The sequence below is a fragment of the Gallus gallus genome, chromosome 7 (genome assembly GCF_016699485.2).
Source record: "Gallus gallus isolate bGalGal1 chromosome 7, bGalGal1.mat.broiler.GRCg7b, whole genome shotgun sequence".
NCBI lineage: Eukaryota > Metazoa > Chordata > Aves > Galliformes > Phasianidae > Gallus > Gallus gallus.
In genome coordinates, this window is record NC_052538.1 from 13,337,134 (window position 1) to 13,352,505 (window position 15,372).

General features: G+C 37.0%; 1 protein-coding gene across 6 annotated transcripts in view; it reads right to left on the minus strand.

Moving 5' to 3' along the window:
* Window positions 1-15,372, minus strand: part of NBEAL1 (neurobeachin like 1) — a 79,596-nt gene that overhangs the window by 35,305 nt on the left and 28,919 nt on the right. For 4 of the 6 annotated variants that reach the window (XM_004942671.5, XM_004942672.5, XM_046943848.1 and 1 more), the window contains 13 exons: window positions 12,728-12,814; window positions 11,267-11,350; window positions 10,031-10,129; window positions 9,352-9,932; window positions 7,512-7,644; window positions 6,815-6,934; window positions 5,358-5,661; window positions 4,418-4,503; window positions 3,934-4,023; window positions 2,032-2,200; window positions 956-1,089; window positions 443-602; window positions 243-345 (listed from right to left, as the gene is read on the minus strand). In XM_004942671.5, coding sequence (XP_004942728.2) covers window positions 243-345; window positions 443-602; window positions 956-1,089; window positions 2,032-2,200; window positions 3,934-4,023; window positions 4,418-4,503; window positions 5,358-5,661; window positions 6,815-6,934; window positions 7,512-7,644; window positions 9,352-9,932; window positions 10,031-10,129; window positions 11,267-11,350; window positions 12,728-12,814 — 2,150 coding nt within the window. Of the gene's footprint in view, window positions 1-242; window positions 346-442; window positions 603-955; window positions 1,090-2,031; window positions 2,201-3,933; window positions 4,024-4,417; window positions 4,504-5,357; window positions 5,662-6,814; window positions 6,935-7,511; window positions 7,645-9,351; window positions 9,933-10,030; window positions 10,130-11,266; window positions 11,351-12,269; window positions 12,324-12,727; window positions 12,815-15,372 lie in introns of those variants that run through there. The other 2 variants (XM_040703664.1, XM_004942674.5) reach the window with 2 other exon arrangements.

Below are 15,372 nucleotides of genomic sequence, written 5' to 3' on the forward strand. Positions count from 1 at the left end.
AACAAGATACCCTTGCCTCCACTGCCAACCCTTGCATGAGGTCTGGGAAGGGGTGGGACCTCAGCTCACCCCTTACAGTCACTCAGGTGCACTGCACTGCATTACATGCACCTGAGTTCCCCTGGGTTGGCCCTGCCTTCCCACCAGGTGCTCACCATTTCAAGCCACAACTTAGCATTTCCACCACAACATGACAGAACTCCATACCACAAAAGAGAAGCTAGAAATGGTAAAACTTTTACCCATAATAAACTCTGAGCGTGTCGAGAAGAAACTGTACACCATACTTCTTTCTGAAGAGCCTTCTGCTGTCTTTGATGATTGTAGAAAGATATTGTATATGCCCTACAATATAAAGTTTCATATTAGAACCTAGAAAAACATTTGTATCAAGTGAGAAGTACTGTGCCTTTGTGCAGTCACCCCATGTCCAGGAACTTACCAATTCTGAAAGGGAAGTCCCCACTGTTCCAGATGCTGAAGTCAAAAAGTAAGTGTTGATACATCTGTTGCAGAAGCTGCAAGTTCTTTTCAACTGAGACTTGCTCTATCAACAACTGTACAGCCATCAGTACATTCACATCCATTAAGATGCTTGGCACCTATCAAAATAACAGGTGTTAACACTCAATATCAAGTTTATTAGGATATTCTGTTATTATTTTAAATCAATACTTTTTTTTTCATTAAGATTTTCTCTTTTACAGCAAGTCTGCTTTTATTTAAGTAATACAACACAAAAACAGAACATGATGTATTCAAAACACTATGTTTCACTTTGTAGACCAAGGCCAACTCCTTACACTTCCTTGTTTCCAGAAGCATGGGAAAGAAAAGCATATATTAAGCAAACCTTTGAGGCAAACCTTGCATCCTAGACAAACTAAGATTTCAAATTAATTAGGACCTCATCCACAACAATCATTTCTAAGGGTTGTTCCTCAAGCTTACCCACCTTCTGTAACAAGGTTCCTAGGGTAGCAACTCCATGGGAGTGAATGAGATTTTCTTGATTAACATGGTGTCTCTCAATAAAGTGTTTAATCACCAAGATGAAAGTTGCAACTATGTTCTTCTCCAGGCGTGCTTCTGCAAAACAGAGCAGTACTAAAATCAGAGAATCATAAAGACTCAAGGTTTATCATTAGATAACTGTTTATCATAGGGGCCAAAAATAAAATCAAGTGTTTGCATTGAAAGCTATTCCCTGAACTTCCTTAACTCTTCCTGCATTTGTTCCCTAGCTGTAAGCTTTCTTTAGTGGCCTCCACCCTGCCCTGTGCAGAATCATAGTCTTTTCACATTTCTCCAGGAAAAAAAGTGATGATCCAATCCTTGCTTAATCTATATGGCTGTCATACAGATTTTTTCTCCTTTCTGTTTTCCTCTCATTTTCTGCTAAGACAAAAAACTCATTTCCAACTTACTGGCACAGTTTGGTGGTAGTTAGGTGGTTTTTTGTTGTTTTCATTTTGTGTTTTTTTTCCTTCCCCAGTTGTTCTTAAAGCTTCATTTTTAATTTTATTGATTTATTCATGTGGAAGGAGGAGGAGTCTGAATATTTTTCCAAGAAAATGAAGGTTTGACTATGAGTCTACACAGCATTGTTCTGATACTCCATAACCTTCATTTGGCTATGTGACCCAATATTCATGCTGTTGCAAAACCTCCTCCTATTGACGTTAGCAGGTTTTGAATAAAAAAGCAATTTCTCAAAATAATCAAAACAAGCTTCTCAGAAGAGAAGTAAAAATAATTGCATATTTTGACAGTAATATAATAGAAAATCATTTAGAGAAAAACAATGCTATTAAATATATTTATATTTGAAATGCACTATCAGGTTAATTTTACATTGTGCTGAATTGTTGGTATGCAGCATCCCATCAAATGTCTAGAAAAAGTAAAACCTGTCAGGCTTGAGGGTGGCTTTGGAAAAGCCAGCAAGTACAAGAATCACTTTCAATCACAGAAAGACTTTCAATTAAAATCCAACTTAAGAAAAAGTTCATCTCAACTGTACTTTCTTACCTGATGCCTTCGCGGATGACAATACCACCCAGTCTCCCTCTACAGGAGTAACTACTTCAGGAGGTAGAGTTTCCCCTACAGACTTTTCAGGCATCTGTCTACCAAGAAAACTGATCTGCTCCAGCAAAGGAAACAGCACATTTATTCCACCAATGCAGTTGATCATATCCTAAAATTGAGAGAAACGGAAGGAAAGCAACTTTAAATAAAATCCTCTGAATTATGCCACTGGATTTCACACTAAATACAAGACACCACTCACAAGTCAATTAGATTGTTTCATGCTTGTTTAGAACTGGTTTTAAACACTGAGTTTAAGAAGAGAATTGCCCACATTTTAGGTAGTGCAACGACACAATTTCCTGTCAGCTGTGTTTTTACACTTGCTTCCACCCTCCCCCCATATAAACATGGGAACCTGAAGGTTACAAATATCAGAACATTTTCTATTAAGGATGTTGCAAAACAGAAAATCATAAATGTTTTTCCTTTAAGTTACTTGCAGTAAAGAAAGATTGTATACATGTTTTAATCCTGTTCCTGCAAGATCTCAACTTCAAGCAGTTTGAAAATAACAGAAGATGATGTCTTCAAATAACTTTAAGCATACTTCAATTTTAACCTCCACCCTTTTTGAAATTCAAGGCTACTCAAATCCATTTAATTTCCACTCCTCACTGATCACAATAACCAGCAAACTAGTCCAAGATGCTTGTTCACCTGCCCAATTTGCCCAAGGAAAACTACTGCGTACTCAAATTTTTAGAACCCAAAGAAAAATGGTATCCTGTAAGCCAACTGCAGGACATCAATTTTCCTTCACACAAACACTGGGAAGAAGCAGAGGAAATCATCATTTTTGCCTCCATCACATTCCACTTTTTAAAAGGTTACTCTGTTATACGTATCTGTATGATATTCCCTTCCCGTTTTAGATATCCCCATATTTATTGAGGCAAATTTAATGAAAACTGCAGAGTTAAGCTTAGAGAGTTTTTTAAATCTGTAAAATTTATCTCATGGATGAAGATTTCCATGTTATCTGGGCATAACAAGAAGCATCACACTTCTGAAAGTTGAAAAAAATAGAATTTCTACAAACCACAAGACAGCAGTAACTGTAGCTCCTTTCAAGCTGTACTTATCTCCTAATGACTTGATCGGCTTTGTGTTTTATCCCTCACTCTAGTCCTCAAGAGAGTGCCAATCCCCATCATGTTTGTTAAATGAACTAATTATTCTCCTGAGATTTGTACTTTCAATATACTTTCCCATTAAGCTAGAGATATAAGCCATCCTCACTCACCCCTCTTCCCTCTACTGGATAAGGAGAACAAATTGTTGCATTTTCAAACTATTCACATCGCAGCAAAATTAACTAGCTAATATCTTTGAATTTTCTTAACATTAATCTCCACAAGTCAGAGCATATGCACAGTGTAGCCCCAACATTTCCTTACTAATTAGTTTGCTAAGTTGAGTTGATTGCACACTATTCTTAAAAAAGAAATTAGAAAATTTAGACAGTAAAAATTAAAAGATGCATTTAATTGTTCACACATTTGTCTTCAAAACAAAACAAAATTGCCCATAGGTATATTTTCTACACTCAATCTTTGTATTTTTCCTTTGCTTAAAGAGCCCTGCAAGTACAGGTCAAATATAAAATAGAATTGGATATTTTCTATCTGAACGGGAAAATTGTTCATCACATCAATGTTTCTAGATCAAGCTGTCTAGCTGCAAATAAGTCGATTTTCCCAGGCACAGCATTAAGACTGACTTTTTATCTGTTAAATGTGATTGGCATTATGATAATATCTTCCGGCATTCCAGAAGTTAGGTGAACATACAATAACCGTCATATAAAAAACAGCTTCCGCTTGTTCAGTAAGCATTTACCTTGATGTCCCAGTTCACTACTTTGTTTCCAGTTAGTCTTCCATGTAAGAGATTTGCAGACAGGTCAAGACAAATTGGATTTCTGCAGGCCTGAGAAATGAAGATACTACAGTATCATTTAGGAACAACAGATCCTTGAAAATGCAGACAGCTTCCAAATAACACATAATAGTGTCATTGTGTTGATAGTATGTTATTTAAACAACTTGGGAACCCTGGAAAATTTGTTATCTTAGATTTGTCTTTCACAAAACAATTCTGTCCTTTTGCTAAACAAGAGTGACATCTATCACCCTTCCCCAAAACTACAGTCTAAGAAAGCTCTTGCTGCCCTGCATCTTCCATTACCACGGCGTAAAAAAAAATGGTACATTTAACTTGTTCTAATGAAACAGTAATAGCAAAACAAAAAACCCATCCAAAATAAGTTCTAAAAATCACTGCATACTGTGTAAACAAAGGGAAAACACGCACTGTTTCATACCTTTGGTGTGTAATGCAGCAACACCTTACTAGGGAGATCTGCTACTTCAGGCTCTTGAGATTTCCACGGAGTTAAGCAGTTTGGACCTACAAATACATTGCTTTTAATTTTTAACACTCCACTGGATATTAACTTCCACAAATTTTATACAACTATTCTTTGTTATGGCAGGATACTCTGAACCATACCTATTTGAGACACGCTTTGAAATAATATTATGAATTAAGTCATTCATCCCATAGGGGTCTGCTTAAAAAGAAATACATATTCTCAATAAAAAGCCAAACTATACAAGATTTTAATTCATACGTTCAAACAGCTATATTTCTTTACGGATACCTATCTATACTTGCTCCTAATCTATCATCAAGCCCAAACAGCCAGACAGTAAGTAATCTTCAAGACAGCTTTATTTAGCAACATAAAAATATTTCCTTTAAATGGTTGAAGTACTTGCTAATCTCTAACAATCCCAGGTCATTACTGAACTTAATACCTTAATACTTTAGTAAAACATAAAAAAATAAAATAAATCTATTAATCTATTTAAAATCGCATTTAACTGACTTTTTTGTGGAAAAATCCTCAAGTGTAAATCACCTCAGTGGGTTGTCAACAAGAGCAATACTTTAAAGACCTCAATTATAAGGTGAGCTGCAGGCCAATAGTGGGAAAAAATAAGAAAATACTACTTAACATCCAGATTTGGCAAGTCTGTACATAAATAGATGATCTTATGGACTCCTAATAATTTAACTAAAACTTAAATAAAAATCCTTATCATTCATTTCTGAGCTTCTTATAAAGCCCTCTCATTTAAGTTAACCCTACAGTTCTCTCAGACTGTAACTTTGTCGTTATATGTCTGCATACAGCTCAGAGGGATATTGTCCCCAACTCAACCATTTTGTTTCACAAAAAAAGTGTAATCACCACCTACCTGCTAAATACAATGCTTTCACCTGAGGGGGTTGCAGTGCTTCATGAAAGATGATAACTGAACCAAGCTGGCCCTCCAACGATGTTGGACATCCCCATTCACTATCCTGAGTCCCTGCTGAAATCATCTTGGTGATGAGTTCTGGTTTTGCAAGCATCCCACCCCAGCTTCCTGGAGAGAGAATGCCCCCAAGTGATGTACGATGGGGCATGATAGGGGAAGAAAATGGTGGATCTGGTATCTGAGATGGAGGAGGAGTTGTTGTTCTTTGACCAGCTGAACCAATGCAGCAAGAAGTAAAAGGCTGTAAAAGCAAGAATGGAAGAAAGAAAACAAAACACACTCTCAGTCTATGTTCCTTTTCCACCTCTGCCTCATCTACTTTACAAAGCAAGTCTGAAGACTATCTCTGCCAAACCTGAACTAAATTAAACCAAGAACAGCAAGTTCTGGTATTCTCTGGAGAAGCAATAATCCAAAAGAACAGAACATGTACTTCTCACAACAGCAGAGAGTGCCCCTAATACAATTGGAAGCAATTTGATCACCTCAACTGTTGTGTGACAAAAAAGGCTGGCAGGAACAGAGCCCAGAATGACAGTACCCAGTAAGATACTCTGGTAAACATTCCTCTTCTGGATTATATTTGAAAATACTAGCCCAATTTACCTCCTATCTGTACCAATTATTTACCAGTTACTCCACTTGAACAGAAGCCCTCAGAGGAAGATTACCAATCCCACATTTAGATATCTTCTCTATTGTGCTTATTTCACAAGTGGGCCAAAATCCAGAGTTATCTTGCAACATTTTTCTTTAGGTGTTACACTGATTTCACTATTACAGTCTTTAATTTAAATGTTTACAAAAAATACTCAGAATGCTTAAATGTCAAATTAGGACTTATAAACAGGGGGAGAATAGTAAGTATTATAGCCCAGGTTAGAAAGGATTCATTCCATACAAAGAACTTAAGATGCCACATACTCATTTTTTTGTCTTGTGTTCATGCTTACCAGGTAACAAGTATGTATAAGATGAGCATGAGTTATGGGAATATACAGGAAATATTAGTAAAATGAGTGGCCACTGAAAATAAGATGAAATATTTCTCACTGGGGCTGTCACACCAATCCTACTTGCAGAGCTGACTGTTAATCATAAATTATACCATAATACCCAGGTCTAAGAAAACTCCACTATTTAACCAACGTGATTTTTTTCCCAATTTGTTTTTAAAACTGAGATGACGAAATAAGCGTTAATTACTGGGTAGTTCTACCTATTCTCCAATAGGATACCATGGGCACTATCTACAGTTGAACAAACTTAGTAGCAACGCTCTAAGCTATCTTTAACTCTTAATGAGTTTCCAAATTTAAGAAAAAAGCCAACTATGTTCTCATTCTTCTATGAAGTTAATCAGGACAGATGTACGATGCAGAAGGTGAACTTACTTCATTCATGGCAGGAAATCGAAGTGGGGCAGAGATCTTCTGCTGTCCATTGACATAGATGTACACAAGGCTCTGACCAAAGGGTCTCTTTCCAGGCATGTGAACAATAGTTATGTTGTGCTGATTAATAAAATAATTAGATCATTATTAAAAAGCAGTGAAATGATAATACACAAACACTTAACTTCACCTTCATTAATCCGGTGAAGAAATCATTAAAGAAACTGCTTTGGAAAATAAATCCAAAGTAGCTGGTCTGACCTTGTTGATATCAGCTTTACCTCTACATATTTTACTTTCAAACTTTTTTTTTTTGGAAAAGGTATAAGTTCTTACATGACAATGCACATCAGTCCTTAGAACAGAAGAAATTAAGGCAGAAACACAGTAGTATGCATGCACTACAGCTGTTTATGTTTGTTTTAATATAAAAAAGATCCACATATTAAAAAACCTCGATATAAAACACATAATTTTAAAAAACCACTTTAACCAGCTTATGAATAAGAACAGCTAAAACAACATAGGCGTAATTTATCTTAAATAATTTATGCAAAAAGCACTTGTATTTATCTGAGCCTAGATTTGTTCTTACACAATTATAATAAAATAAATCGCTTATAAAATAGCAAGAAAAGTTGTGACTTCTGAGCTAACACTACTATCCTAAACAGTGCTTTTGAACATCACATCTTACCCAGAGTGAGTCAAAAAAACAGTGGTCAGGCAGCATCACTGTCGCATATTCCCTCTTTGTGCAAACTGCAACCACCAATACTCCAGAGCACGTGATAAAGGCTTCAAAACCCATACCGCTTCCTGTAAAAAAGCTATAGAATGACAATAAAACACACAGCTAAGGACTTACTTCACCGTACATATTGGAAGTCACCTAAGAAGATTTTCACTGAGGAGAGGAACAACTTGAGCTTTTTGTTGCTGTTTATGTCATATTATCTGCCTAGATATTACTTCTGTTGCAAAGAACAAGACAAATCTCTCAAGAAAGGAACCCCAAGGACAGTCAGGACAAAGGCATTCCCCAGATCTCTCAAAGCAGCCTGTAGTTATCCAACCACTGGCTGTTGCAGTCAGAAAGCCACAATATTCTAATAAAGATGACACTGGCCTGCAAACAGTGCTGTTTGTTGTTGTGACAATCAGCCCCGTTAAAGCTGCTAATAATGCATGCAGTTAGGTGAGATGGCTGTCATAGCTAATAAATGCATTCTCTTCATTTAATTTCCTTGTTTTACATCATACCATTGCATATGAAGTTTTTTTTTTTTATTTTAAAGATCAAGATACTAAAAGGAATAATTCAGAATGCTTGCATTTACAGTGTTATAGCCAAATCTGGTTTAAAACTGATCAGACAGTAAGTGTAGATTAAAGAATATTTTTAAATCAGTGATTATCTATTAGCAAGAATCTTAGTGCATAATATAAGCCAGTCGTGGTTAAATAGCTTATTTCATCCAGTATCATGAAGTTAAGCAGTAAGAAGCTATCTATAAATGAGCCCTACAAGAACAGGCTTGCCTTGAGAACCCTTGTATTTTTAAAGTGCTTGACTACAAAAAATTATACATAACTGTGAAGTGTTATCAAAGCCTGCTATATTTATATTTATTGGTATAAAACACAAACGTGGCACTGATGTTATAGTGGGGAAAATGATGTGTACTGCCTTTTGAGAGAGGAAAGGGGTGATCATTCTGGATTTCTTGGAACTGAGACAAAACCATCCACACTAATTGCCACATTGCAGCAATGACAAAGCTGAATGCCAGAACATCCAGATCAATCCAGAGAAGGCGACAATTTTTCTCTTGCAACACAATAACACCAGACCCCATATCAGCAGAAAGAATAGAGCACATTGCCAGTCTTGGCTGGACTGTCCCACCACACCCACCATATAGTCCAGATTTGGCACCTTCTGGCTTCCATCTGTTCAGGCCAGTCAAAGATGAATTGGGGTGGGCAACATTTTCCTATCATCATCATAGCTGTGAAACAGTAGACCATCTCAGTTGGTGCAGATTTTTATGAGAATGGCATTGCTGGTGAAAATGCTTAGCTAAATGTGGTGACCGTGGAAAAATAGTGTTTTGTAGCTGAGAGCTTGCTCTATTGGCTTTTTAAAGTTTGTGGTGTAATTCTACTACAGAATGTTCTGTTTTGAACTGTTTTGCTTTTTTGGTTGTTGGTGAGTTTTTGTTGTTGAGTTTATTTTTGTTGTTGAGTTTAAGCTATATACCTTAACATGATTCAGAGTTGTGGATAATGAAACTGCAAACAAGAAACCATAGAGGAAGCAGTGTAATTGAGAAGCCACATGCTTATTCCTGCAACATAGCCTGGCTCTGGTGACAGATGAAGCTTCTCCCTTTCACAAACTAAACAAAACAGGTGCTTTATACTGCATTCTATGAAGGAAAGAGTACCACACAGGTACCACACAGATTAGAGTACCACTTGCAACAGGGAACAGACAACCTAGATTTGTGCTGAAGTCATTATGGTAACCATACCTATACAGTTGCTTCCGCTTGCCAGTTTTGCTAGCTGTGCTGGGGTCCACCTGGTCTTGATCAAGGCAGAGCCAAGCATTGAAAGAAAATGCAGATCCTGGCCACTTCTGAATTGATGGAACAGCAATTCCCGCCATACTGTGACACAAGTTGAAATACTGCAAGGCACTAGCCATGCCTTGTTTCCGAGCCATTGCCAGAATGGCTCGCACCACTGGAATAACATAAGGGTGAGCCTGTTTTGGCTCCTCAGTCCTCAGGAGTCGTATTAGTTGAAGCAGTTCTTCTGACCCCATTGACTGGCTCCCCAGAGAGCCCAGAAGGGCAATCAGGTTCTCTGCACAAGTACAGTGGAGTGCAGAGTGGTGATTTAGTGTCTCAATGATACGGATGACCATGTCCGCATTGACACACGTGGCACGACTCTGCCTGTTAATACAGCAGATCCGCCTCAACCAATTTGAGATGAAAATCTGCAGGTCATGTGACTCAAGCTCTGGAAGCCATTGGATAAGCAGCAATAATGGCTGGACATTACTAATGCCTAGTATACCAACAGCCATGTGGTCACCTTCAACAGCCTGAAAAACAAAGAAATCAGACATGAAATACAGTCAAGAAGAAATATTGTTCAAGAGACATAGCATTTCAGACAGCATTCAAAGCAAGTGTATCTCACCATATTCATGAGTTCTTCCAGCAGTTCCCGTGAGGGCTGACCCAGTGACTTCAGTACCTCGTAGATATGTGCATAACCAATTCTCTCCTTGAAGACCTCCTGAGGATAAAAATCCAGTCTCACTAACAAATGAAATAGACACAAATAGCTCATCTACTGCAACAAAGCTTACTTCAAAACAATATTAGATTTAAAATTAGAATGTAAGAATTCTATTTTTTTGGTTTAGAAATCCTTTGATAATGGTGCTCAGGGACATGATTTAGCGGAGGGTTGTTAGAGTGAGGGTAGATAGTACATAGTAGCTGTTTACTGTTTGGTTAGTAAATATCCAGCATATCACACAAAACAAATACTATCCTCCCTTCTATATTCCACACTGAAATTAGAACAGATGGATGAATCTACTAGTAGAAGTGAGAATTATGTAAGTAAATGTAGTAAGAAAAATATACACATTAAATACACACATTGTAATTGAAATACAGCTGAAAATTTTACAGGCACTTTGTGGATTACAGCCAATCCTCCATTCTGCCACACATTTCCCCAGACTTCCAGAGTCAGTGGAGATACAACTACTCTGAGTTATGCTCTGGAGGAGCCTGATTTACTACCTTGTCATTTCTAACTGAGAATGCACTACAACCAGCAACTAAATCAGATGATTTCCACTCTCTGTGACCTGCACTATGCCAAGAATCATTCATACATGAGATTAATCTAATGAAATCAGCAATCTAAAAATAAACCCACTACTTTTCTTTGGCTCTATGTTTCGGTCAGATTCACAAACTAGCCATTGCCTGTGAATTTAACAAGCCACAGGAATAATCACAAAGGAAAGGTAGGGGGAAAGGCAAGATCACCATTTAGACAGCAATATGATCTTGGATTACAGACATGATAAAACACGTAACTCCTTCCTGAAGCTATATTTTGCAAAACTTGTTAATTCTACTCCAAATATTCACGGTAAGTAGTTATGTACTCTCCTTGAAAAGGTTCCAGTTGCCATTTGCACTCCAGTTCTCCAGTTCTGATACAAAGATGTCTACTTGTTTCTAATGGCTGCATAGCGAGACAGGAGATACCCAGCCCATTGTTCCTATCTGACAGGAATTAGCGATCACAAGCTGCTCAACTTAATTAATAAAATTCCCAAAGGATTTTGGGAAAAAAAGCTAGACAAAATTAAGAGGCCTATCACAAGAAGATCTGTGCATGTGTAGTTACCTTAGCAGCTGGAGACTTGTGCATTACTGCTGTGAGAGCCTGAATGGTTGATACCGCCAAGCAGTCTAGATGTCCCTGAAATACCTGAAAACAGCAAGTACAGAGGTTATAAACAAATACACAAAGACAATTCTGCTCCAAAACTGTACTGTGCCCTCCTGCCAGGATGAAAACGAAGTTTACTAGCATGCTTCAAAAATCATCTCTCCAACAATAATGATTTCACACTACCCCATAGCCTACAAGAAAGACTACATTAACAATAGACAACATTTCAAGAGGAGGAGAGAAGCATTCACAAAACTCATTTCACTTCAAAGGCTCTGATGGACAAACATGTTTTCCTCATGCAGCTAATGGACAACCTCAAGAGGGAGGAAGGAAAACAAATTAAGAAATCTCTTGTATCGTGTGTGTTGCTAAACAATCAGGCATCTGCGGTACATATAGAGTGTTTTCTTTTCCACATAAGTCCCTATATGCCAATGCAACACACAAATAAGAGATTACTCATACCAGCACAGTAAAGTGACTTTCTCACCATATTCTCATCTCAATGATGAACAACTTTTTCCAATTTCATATTATCATTTGGGTTGGTTTTTTTTCCCCTCTGATAATTTGTTTATAGTAATATTTTTATCATGTTCTTAAAGGAGAAAAACAAGCAGTATTTCAGGTCCATCAGTAAACCTAATGAGCAAGACTCCAGTTTCACCACCCCTGAAATAATACTCTGTATATCAGACATATTTTGAAATGTCAAGTATCAGAAGACTGTTAGATGTGAAGAAATGTTTACATGCAGTTAATGTTGCACTGAGTTTCTAAAGAAGCCAAAGCTATTTGTTAGAATCACAATCTGTAGATTACCATACCTTGTACTTAGCATCTTTACATTTTTAATCAGAACAAATCGTTCTATCACAAAATCAATACAACAATTTGCATTTGATACTTTCCACAACATTATGGGAAAATTAAAGCAACAGGCTATTCCTACCTCCCTGATTCAGCCTGTCCATTGATTTGTGAACATCTGCTCTTGATGACAAGCAAAGAATCAGGACATCAAATACAATCACTGAGATTCACAAACAAGGCCCCAGAATCCAAAACACCACAGTGCTGAGACAAAGAAGCAAAAAAAGAGGAAAGGAAGGGAAAAAAATCACCACCAGGTTGATAGAATTATTTGGATTCCATTCATGTACTTCACCTTTTCCTTAAAAGATGCAAAACTGAGGCTCAATCTATTGAAATATTTGCAACTTGAAGTTGAATTCAGTCTGTTAATTGGGAAAATTACTTTCCAGGTGGGAAGTACTCATGTCTGCAGCAACACAAGATCATCTTGCCACAGAAGACTTAAAAAGGATCATTAAGGTGAAGCACAGGAATCAGTTTTCCTGTCATTGTGTTTTGACCTCAACTGAAGCAAAATACAGATTAGGTAGGTACCTGGTCCTCATTCATTTCTGTCAGTAATTTGTTGGCAAGTTCTTTTTCACTCTTGTCTGTCACTTTATTGTTAGCATTTAAAAACAGCTGTTAGAAACAGAGACAAGAATAATGGAAATAATCGCATTACATAGTTACCCTCCAGTCAAGCCTGTGGAGGCTGCCTCGGGATTTGTGTCTAACATACAAGCAGCAAGTTCTCACATTGGTGAGACACATTCCCCCATTACCATTTGTTCTCCGTTAATTCTTAGAAAAATCGAGGATTACAGTTTTGTTAAGTAGTAATTGCATTTTTTGTCCAGAATTAGATGAAAATATGCCACTGCTGAGACAGAAAAGACCTATCTGGATGTTATACTGCTTACCAGCTTAGCGACTATGATTTCATTTACCACGTGCAATATAACAAAAATTCAGTTTAAAGAAATAAAAACAATAGTGGAGCAATAGCAAATACATGGATACAGATGCCTCACGGCTGTCCATTTATGTCTCATCCTACGTGATGGCTGAAGATATCTAGGCAAAATACTTAAATCAAGAAGCAACAGCAGTAGAATACCTTGAACACAAGCCTTCAGAAGAGAAGGAAAACTACATCTGGTAACATCCTAAGAATCTGTCAGCCTGTAACATATGCCTATACTGCATGTTCAGCTAAGAAACTTTTCCCTAGTCAGTACCTGAATTTGCAACATCAAAGTTCACTCAAGTACCTTTGTAATCCACTGCAGTCATTTTGAGGATAGGTCAGCCATAATCTAATCAAGACTACAGCTTTTCTTCTGTTTATATACTCTAAAGAGCTGTTAAAAAATCCCTAGTCAAAATGTTTTAAAGGTACCTAAAAAGAACAAAACCAAACAAAAAACCCAACACTTTCTATCAGTGGGTAAGAATGAAACATTAACTATTTCTTCCTCATGCATTTTCTCATATCTACCTTACTTAGGTATTCTCTCTGAAGATGAGTAATCCTACGAAATCTGCCTTCACAAAACAGGACAAACGAAGAAAATACTCAAAACATTACTCAGACTTACACAAATGTGAACCTACATAGAAACACAAGTCAGTCTGAAGTACATCACACTCAAGAGCACATACCACAGGATTATGACAACACATCTTAGAGGGTTATAGCATTAACAAGTGAAAATAAGAACACCAAACAAAAGCAAAGGCAGACATGCAGAAAAAAACCAAGTTTCTCAGGTGGGTTACTTCAGCCTTGTCAATACAAGTGAAAAGTCTTCTATCTAAAGCCGTTCAGACAATAATTGTGTTTTTAACCAGGCATACTGCTAGAGATGATTATACTTTGCTCAAAGTCTGATTCCTAGGTATTTAAAAGTATCTACAAGCAGCTACTTAAATAACTTAGGACAGACTGAGCCCCTTCAGTATCTCTGAAGGATAGTCCCTCTCCTTGAATATTGCAATGCAAAAGGCAACATTTAGATCAACAAAACTAAACTGAACAGTTTTAAAAAGCTCTTGTGCAGACCTATAATCCTAGAGCATAATTAAGGGAAAACAATTTGTCCATAACGCTTAAAACTAGCAACTGCAAAAGATTTCTATTTTAGAAGATTGCTGGGCAGAAAATGATTTTAAAGTACAACTAGAAGTATGGGTTTGAATATCTCAAGATACACATAGCAGAAATTGTGGTAGGGATTTTCTTTAACCCCTCCTTTCCATGAAAATTTCTCTCTCCAAATTTGCTGAAGATTCAAGAAATGCCTGAGTTTCATATCTGTACTCCCCTCTTCACCTAATACAGAGCTGCAGAACTGTGCTTCACATAGCCTGCCAGTGAATCCAGCAGCAAGATTTTCATAGGTAAGAAAAAATACATGACCAGAAATAGGATCATCTCCCCACACTAACATGAGGAAATCCTAATCCCACTGCTAAATTTATCTTTGCTATTTCAGAAAGTACAAAGATACATTGGAAAAATATAACTTCATCCCCTCTCCTTTCTTTATCATTCCTGGGGCTATTTCCACTACAAAGGTTAAAAAATGCCATGTAGCAATCTGGAAGCACTGAGACTCAATTGATCACAGTAGTATTCAAGGCTATCAGAGGAAAAAAATCTCCTAAGAGTACATCTTATGACAGACAAACAGGCAGACTAAAAATGAAGAGAACAAGCAGCAAAAATCAAAGCAGGAAAAACCTAATAGAGTAGGTTCCAAAGTTCTAATTCACACTTGTTTAAATGAGAACAGGAACAAGGCCAGATACTACAAGAGTAAGTAAATACTTCAATGCTTAATAACCAAAGAAGAAATTAGGAAATAAGTTTCTTACAGAGTACAAGGTCAGTACAAAAATAGGCACAGATGCCCAAACAGAGAATAATGGAAAGGTGAAATAAAGTATTTTCAGGAAAAGATTGGAAAGAGAACAAACAAACACCCAACCCACCAACACTATTCAAAGTGTTTCAAGGAAATTGGCATTCTGCCACTGATTACAACAGCTAAATCCTAATCCAAGCACATTTTTCATATATTGCTGCAATGAAATATGTTCTAATCCAAAATAGAAATGGATATGAATCTAATTGTATACTGTAGCTTGCATTAAATTATCTAGTATTAGATGGGCTCAAAATAGTGATGCCACTA